The 8,538-nt window shown below is 34.9% G+C and overlaps 1 protein-coding gene across 1 annotated transcript; it reads left to right on the top strand.

Annotated features, from left to right (window-relative positions):
• Window positions 1–4,155: 4,155 nt before the first annotated feature.
• Window positions 4,156–6,266, top strand: Cbr-stg-2 (the record flags this gene model as incomplete). Its single annotated transcript, XM_045240299.1, has 7 exons — window positions 4,156–4,320; window positions 4,404–4,568; window positions 5,281–5,377; window positions 5,424–5,513; window positions 5,570–5,704; window positions 5,751–5,864; window positions 5,911–6,266. 7 exons carry the CDS (start codon window positions 4,156–4,158, stop codon window positions 6,264–6,266), a joined length of 1,122 nt encoding a protein of 373 aa, XP_045095741.1.
• Window positions 6,267–8,538: the final 2,272 nt, after the last annotated feature.

Here is an 8,538-nt window from a genome sequence, read left to right as displayed (position 1 = left end):
CTATTGGGAGTAATACCGAATGCATGGTGGAATTATTACTCCTCATTTGAAATTCCGGAGTTCATGGACCTTGCCGGAAATTTTTCGTGTTGTGGATGAGTTGTTGGAGAAGAGATTCTAAAGGTTTACTATCTTGCTATGCATTTTCGATAAACATGTTTTCGAAAAAGTGTTTTATGTTCGAATGTGCAACTTTAGTCATCTGATAGAGCCAATTGTTCCAGAAATGAGATTTCGAGAATCTATGTGACAAAAAAGCAAAAATATATATCAAAAAACACGCTCTCTTACAGAAGAATTTGCGAACTGCATATTTTTTCTGATCTACTATGAAAAAATTGAAAAAAATTCACGCCTAAAGCATATTTTCAGCATTTTTATCTGATTTTGTGGAGATTAAAGATAATTCAAATAAATTAAAAAAAAACTAATTAGTGATTATATATTCCTGTATGGTCCTTTTCCGTAAGAAAATCCAAAAATGTCAATTTTTCAGGGTTGTTACAGAAGAAAAGGCCTTTCCTCTTTCAGTTTTTAACATTTCAAGAAGTTTAACAGCTCAAAAGAACCGTGATCCTTTATTCTTCATTTTCTACGGACGAATTTGTATTTTGTCTAATATTACTTTTTCATAGTCGAAAAACCACACGAAATTGCACGAAATTGCATAACAATTGGAAAATTAAATGAAGGATTATGTAACAAACTTGGAAAATTGACATTTTTTGAATATTTTCTTCCGGATAATGACCATACAGAAATCTATAACCACTAATGAATTTCAAAAATTCATTTGAATCATTTCTAATCTTCACAAAATTAGATGAAAATGTTCGAAATATGCTTTAGACCTGAAAATTTCAAATTTTCAACTTTATTAATGGTAAATCACAAAAAATTTTGCAGTTCGCAATTCTTCTGTGGGAGAGCGTGCCAAGGCAAACGTGCCAGAACATACGTTCTTACCTCTTTCTCCTAGAAAAACAATAAAAGGGGAGCCATGCCATATATATTCCATGCAACCATAAAAACGGACTCCACCCTCTTCTCTCCTTCATTCAGCATAAAAATAGCAATTAACCGTTCCTACCCGCCAGTGGCAGTGGGTTGTCGTAATGCACTTAGCGGTGTTCCGAAGGGGAGAAGACAAAACAACCAACTTCTCAACCTAACCAACCGTATGGAACCTAATTTTGGAGTCTCACTAATTTCTAATTTGGCACTACTTACGAAATTCAATTTTGCTAGAGAACCTGATAATGGAAAATATTAGAGTAGGAAGTCAACATTTTACTCAAGAAATCCAGGGAAATACATCACCCAACAAATCCATACGAGAAAAAAAAACGAAACACAAAACAAACAGAGACAAAAATCTCGGAATTGAAATTTGAATATGAAGAGAGAACCAGAGAAGACCCCAAATCCAAAAAGGATGAGCAAACAAGTTGTAAATCAATCTGTCCAAGGGGCGCTGACCTAAAAACCCGAGAAAGAAAGAGAGAATCTTTTGCACTTAAAAAACTAATCCGTTAATAAAGGTCAATGCAAGAAGAATAATCTGAAAAAAAACAGATTAGTTTTGAAGAGGCTGTACCGCATTGAAATTTAGTAACAAAAACTTGGAACTTTAATGAAACACAACAGATGACATACGGAAGGACACAGAAGAAAAATGGGAATGTTTCAAAGAAATCGAACATTTGTCAGGAAGACAAAGAACTCAAAAGTGAAGGTTCTAAAGATTTTGGGTAAGATTAATGAATAGATTTATCCCAGGGAGATGTTCTGAGCGGAAATTCAGTTTGACAACTCCAACTAAAAAAACATAAATTTCAAAAAATAAAGTTTTTTTTTGTTTTCCGACACATTGTTGGATAAATAATTCATAATATTAGCTAGTTCTCTAACATGGAGAGACAACTTTATAAACCCGGAGAACTTTCAAATTGTTTAGCCATAAAACAAATGAACCATGAGGACAATTTGAATTTTTTCTCTCTTTTTGAGATAAGTAACTTCATTTGAATCCATGGAAAAAAGGACGAAAGTAGAAGAAAAAGGAAAGATATGATAACGGAAGAATGGAATCCGAACAGGAAATTGGAATGATATGCTGCTGGTGGTGGATTGTGTAGAGCAACTGGAGAAATCTGGAGATTGATAATAGAAATGGTCATTCAAAACATGTACTGCAGTTCTTCCTTTATTCCAGGGAACCCCTCTTTTTGGTCCTGATGGTCCTCTGAATTTCCTGTTGGTCATCCGAGGAGATCAACACTAGTTGGCGTTTTCTTTTTCTTTCATCATCTTTTTAAAAGTTTGAAATGTGAATTTATTAGTGGAATTTTTTTTGACGTTTGAAGTATTAAATGTAGTCAAATATGATATGTGCAGTAGATTTTTCGATGTTAGTTGTTGAAAATCACAATTTTTGTTTACTCACTTTGAAATTTTTCAAAGTGATTTTATCCGCAAATGAATATTGTGCCTTTCTCATTTGTTATGGAAAAGTTCTTGTTCTACATTTTGTTTTACTGTATTTCATACTTGTAAGAGGCCTTGACGGCCCGGGCTATTCAAAAAAATAACCAAAGCACGATCCGGCCTGGCTATGGTTTCCATTAATTTCTTGTCTTTACAAAGAATATTCGTAAGCTATTAAAAAAAAAGATTTTTGTCAAAATTTTTGAGATTTTTTTCATATATGGGTCACCCGGATTTGACTTTTCAAATACGTTGTATCTGTCTTATATTTTTGTTATGTAATTCTGTAGTTTTGAACTTTTTTTTCAACAACAATTGCTACAACTTCTATTAAAATATTAGTTCCCAGAACAATCTAACGAAAATATCAAAACTTTATTATCTAATTAGTTCAGATATCTCATACTTCCAAGAAAAAAGGTCCCACGTTGGTCAAATAAGTAAAGCTAGATGAGCCCTCCTGTCCCGGAATTGGACATTATTGAAGGCAAGTGGCCTATGCATTCTCTCTCGTCAACCTTCAGGGTCTCGCTCGACATCTTCTTCTTCCCTTCTCCACTTTTTCCTATTTCTTCTTCTTCTTGCTACTGCTAGTTTGATGATGCACCGTTGGTCGGTCTTCCTGGCTTGTCCCCGTTTTTCATCTTCGTGCATTGCATTACCCGGTCGTGGCGCTCCTTAGGTAGTTCAATCTTCTCCAAATAGGGAGGGAGGGGAGTACGCCAATAGACTTTTTCATTTTATCCGTACTAGATTGGTATTGTCAATTTTGAAAAATCGCTTCAAACCTGTTGTGTACTGTAGATCGTTTTTTATTTTTCCACGTAAACAAAGAGGTTCTGAATTAATTTATTAGTAAACAGCGTAATTATTAGTGTGTTGATCTGCGCAATTAAAAAAAAATTGAATAAATGTAAATCCAAGAGGCGGAGATATTGCATTTTTGAAGTATTCAAATCATTGACTTACATTTAGAAAAAAAATTGTTGGCTCAAAATTACAATTTGTGTGATGTACTATTTTTTATATCAATATCAGTATTTCTAGCTGACACAGTTCCGAAGTTTTCTGTTCTAGAAAATTAGATACATCATAATTTTCATTTTAACTTTTTAGATAACTGTCGTTTTTTGTTATACGAGTTCTCCCATTTTTTTCTTGGGAAAAATAGAGTTATACAGAGTTGTTTGTGTTTTGATCTGCTAGTTTTTGATTTTGATTCTAGCAGGAGAACACACATAGGAAAACCCTTTTTTCTCAAGTATTCTCTACTACTCCTTATCTAAATTTGGATATCTTATAACTCTTCAGCTCGTTTCCGTTTTTTTTGTAGTAGCGTTCCGTTTTTTGAATTCGCGTATTTTTGAAACTAATAGTAACTTGAAAAACGTTTTTGCTGACCCCTAAAAATGGAAAAAAAACTCAAATTAACATTTTTCATTTAAGGGAGGAGGAAGAAAAAAGAAGAAAAACGAAACAAACCGAAACGGGGGAAAAAGTATCTTCTTGGTAATTTTTCGTCTACTTCATCATTGCCGAAACAGTGGTGTTGAAAAAAGAGACTCGTGTGCATCTTTTTCTTCTTTTTCTTCCGTGACCGCTACGCGGTTCATTGGGTTTCTTTCCGCTCCTCCCTTTTTGGTCTCCCAAACGAAAATTGGCTCAAAAATGGCTCTTGGCACAATTGTTGAAGAGCATTTCCACCACCCACCGCTGCCGTCGTCGTCACCGCTTTCGTGCAAAAAGGCCACGACCGCTCCTGAAGCGCCACCAGTGATACTACTGCCACAGATTCGTACCAATGAGATGACACTAGGAGAGCGAGTTTCTAAAGTGAGTGTTTTTGCTTTTTTCCAATTGAGATTTCGATATATAACTATCGAAAAAGAATGTTTGAGACATAAAAATTGTTTCAGTTTGTCATTGAAGCGCGATGCACCGACAATATTTTATTTTCTGGAGCAATGGCAGTGGGTGGATTTGTGCTTGTCATGCAAAGTTTTCCAATTTTCATGAACAACTGGGTTTTCCTAACGGAACCTCGCGGAATCAACAAAACCAATGAGAACGGTGAACAATTAGTGAGTGGTGTACAATTATATATACAAAAACTTTTTTCGGTTGATTTCTACTACTTCTGCAGCTCGGCTGTCAAGCTTCCCATCACTTCGAAGATTTTGGGAAATGTAAAACAGACATGAATCGAAAAGTTTGCATTTAGAATATTTTTTTATTCCTAGTTTTTCACATCAGCTATTCGCCAATTTTTGAAAGCCACCTGTTTTTCTCACATTTTCAGTACAAAAAATGGGCTAATGGAAGTCGTTTTTCAGAAAACGAGAAATACCTGAAAAACTAAGTTTTCTCGAAAATTCTGTGAAAACAAAATTTTCAATCTAGGTTTATTTCACACCCTCCAAAGTTTTCGAGGTGATCGGAAACTTGACAGCCAAGCTACAGGCTCTAATGGCCACAAAGCTGCAAATCACGTGTTTTCATATATTCATGGCTAGCACTATTCAGTTATTCCAAAAAACATTCTTGTGAAATTAATTCCCAGCATACCAAAGAACAGTATTAAAAGTTCAGTATTTTTAAGCCGATTTCTGAACTCTTACTATAACGTTTTCTCATTTTTCATGTTTGGTTTGTTTGTTTGGAAGTTCACTTGCTAGAAATTTCTACTAGGCGCCGGATAAACTGGGCCGGGCCCTCAAAAGGTGGAAAAAAGCCCAACAAGTATTTAAATAATTAAATTCAAATCTTCATCTCAAAAATTTCAATCATTTCCAGGAATCAACATTTCACTACAACACGGGATATTTTCAAATATGTCGAGTTCATATCAATAACAACTCAGGAATCATTTACGATGAAATGGAAATACCACGTAATTAGGTTATCACTGTTTACAGATTATCAAAAACATTTTTCAGCATCCGAAAGTGAATATAAATGTTATCTCAACCCGCTTCTCTCTCAAGTGGATCTCACAGACATTTCGCTTGCCTCTCTCGCTGTAATTAGTGAGTTTCCTGATATTTCAGGTGACGTTGTAAACATTCTCAAAACTTTTTTTCAGTACGACTTGGTTCACCAGCTCTTCTACATGTAACCGGTGCTCTGGTATGCTGTTTTGCCTTCTTCTTGGGAGTTGTTGGCCATATCCGATCGTCATTCTATACATTGTTTTCTTCGATTACATATATTTGTGGAAGTGAGTTTTCGAAAAATTGCCGCAGGAAAATTCGGTCAAATTTTAGGTATCATTTTATGTATTGCTGTACTGATGGTTGTATGTGTGGTAGACGACGAACTGGCACCAAGAATGAAACCAAATGCAGCTGGAGAACCAAGCAAATTCAGTTACACTTATGGTTATAAATTCACAAACCATGATCCTTCAATTTCAAGGCATTTCAGGTCCACCATTCTTCTCATCCGCTCTTTCTTTCATACCTGTACAAATTTGTGCTTGCCTACACGCGTTTTTGTATTTTCGAAGATATCCTTCCGTTGTTGAAAAGCTGAAATTTGTTCCTGGACTAGAAGCTAAACGTGAGTTTCTGTGTCAAAATGGGAAAAAACCTCGAATTTCAGTAAGACGAGCGCAATTGGACAAAGAACTAGGGATACCACCGCTAGAAAGTTTTCGACGAGGATCATTAGCCTCATATCTGCCAATACCAAGTTTTTCCCAAGGATCACGGAGAAATTCTCGAAGGTCTAGTCAAGCTTCATTTTCAAACCCAAGTCTTCTTTTTATGCAAGATGTCTGATTTATTATGATATTATTTGAATGTTTTTCTTTATCAGTTATTGAAGATATATCAATAAATACTTTTTCGATATGTAGTATTCAGTTCCAAAAAACGCTACATCCTTGTTTCCAATCTGTTTACAGATTCCATGGAAGATTAGAGGTTTCATTAGAAGTTAAAAGTCTCATATGGAGGTCTCAATGTCATGAATTGAAACAGCACATGCTATTTTTCAACCATTTTAAGTTTTTCACTTCAAACAATATCCTCAAATCTCATTTGCATCGTTCCAAATCGTCATCATTCTGAAATTTCAACGTAGATTATTCCCTACGTTTTTCAGTTACATACCTCCACATAAATGATGACAATTGTCATTTACAGCTAATTACATAGCAAAGTCATCAAGTTTTGAGATTTGTTTTGTCATTATCATCATTTTCTGGAAGGGGCGGCGCGAAGTGTGCGTATATATACCAGAAACGTTATTTCAAAAACATTCATTATCAATAATGCCTTGAGGGCGATGATCCGCTCTCATGGTGTTGTGAGAATGTTCTACCAAGCAACCGTCTGATAGGATGCTCAACTTTATTTTTCTGAACTTATAAATCATTCCTTCCTACTGTCCATTCGTTCAAAAAAAAAAATACATGTCCCAAATCTACCATTCCTATAACCTATATTCTTTGCCACCAAGTATGCCATTGTTCAGATGATACCTGCCCAAATGTTTGCAAGAGGAAGGAATACCCGGAATCCTGCTCTGCCAACAAAAACATTTAGTTGTCAAAGGCAAGAATTATGGAATTGGAAAGATCAAGAAAGCCACAGAAAGAAAGGAACCAGAACCAACGAAGCCTACCGTCGAAATCAAGGAGAACCGAGGCAAAGGAAAAATGCCATATGCCACCAAATTCATTGAAGCTGGAACGTTTGCGGTTACTTTCCCAAATAATCACATTCCGGAGGAGGAGAAGATGGCAAAAGTCAAGATTTTGGATTCAAAAATGAAGCCGATTCTGGATTGACCGTCACTGGATTCATCACCATCAGATCGAAGGAAGAGGGACTGATTCGTCTACTTTCAAATTTTACTGTTTCACCTGGTTTTTTTTTTGTAATTTCACTCATAACTTGAAAAGAAATGAACCGTGTACATCTGATACTCTTTCCTTCTTGTTCATAAAATACCACAAAACAACTGTGAAGTTTGAACAACGTATTCGAGAAATTGAGCCAATAAATGGAAAACTTTCAGAAATTGTGATTTTGAGTATTAACACACATTCTCTGAGATTTTCGAGCAGCCCACTGTACAAAAAAATCAAACTGTTCCAAATGTGTTGGTATTACATACAGTTAGTACACTTGAACTTTTAAGAATTTTGAAAATACTTTTGATTGGCTCCGCCCACTTGGATCCGATCTGTAAAACTCGCTGACCAAAAAATAAAATTTTTTATTTTTTGAGATAGAAACGAAATCTTTATTGGAGTAAACGTTTTTTGTTATTTTAAGCATATTCTATGTTGAGACCAAAAATGTAGAGCTTCACCTTCCAGTAGAAAACTTCCTTCTTTCCTGATTTTCGGATTTTTTCGCAGTTTTTTTCAAGTTTTCAAATTTGGTCTAGGAAAAAATTATACAAGCGATAAGTTGGTGTCATTTAGACTTTTTGCTGAAACACATATTTGGGCCTTCAGCTATATAGGACCTAAATTTTTTAAAGCAATCAGTCTCTACAAAAAATTTCACATACTAAGCATTTTCCAGGAAAAAACCTCACATGCTAGAAAACCTTGAAAAAATGTTCTAATTTTTTGGGAGGTTGAGTTCATAAAATGTTCCAAAAATGCTTTGGACTTTATAGAAAACAAAGACTTTTGTGTTTTTTGAATTGCACATATGTTTTTTCATCTGTCCTCAGAACATGTCAATACTCTAACTCTTCTTTAAAAAAAAGTTATAGTCATCGGAACCCAAATTTCGATTTCTCAGTGATTCTCATTGATAAATCTCAAAATAAAGCGATAAGTGCGCCGGTATTGTTTTTGAATAACGTAATCTCATTAAATATATTCAAATTCGCAAAGTAAACAGAACTGCAAAAAAACTGATAATCAAAAATAAATTTCGAAATTTCTCAGTAGTCGAAGAAATCGACATTTTCGCGAAATTCGTTACCGTAAAACCTGTAATAGAAGTGCCCCCTGACTTTCAATTTTGAGCCCATTTATCTCAACTCCTATGAGAGATATCAAAAATATGTCAACTAATAAATTGTTTA

This window comes from Caenorhabditis briggsae, assembly GCF_000004555.2.
Source record: "Caenorhabditis briggsae complete genome, chrX, whole genome shotgun sequence".
In the NCBI taxonomy this organism is placed as follows: Eukaryota; Metazoa; Nematoda; class Chromadorea; order Rhabditida; family Rhabditidae; genus Caenorhabditis; species Caenorhabditis briggsae.
This window is presented reverse-complemented; position numbering and strand designations above follow the sequence as displayed.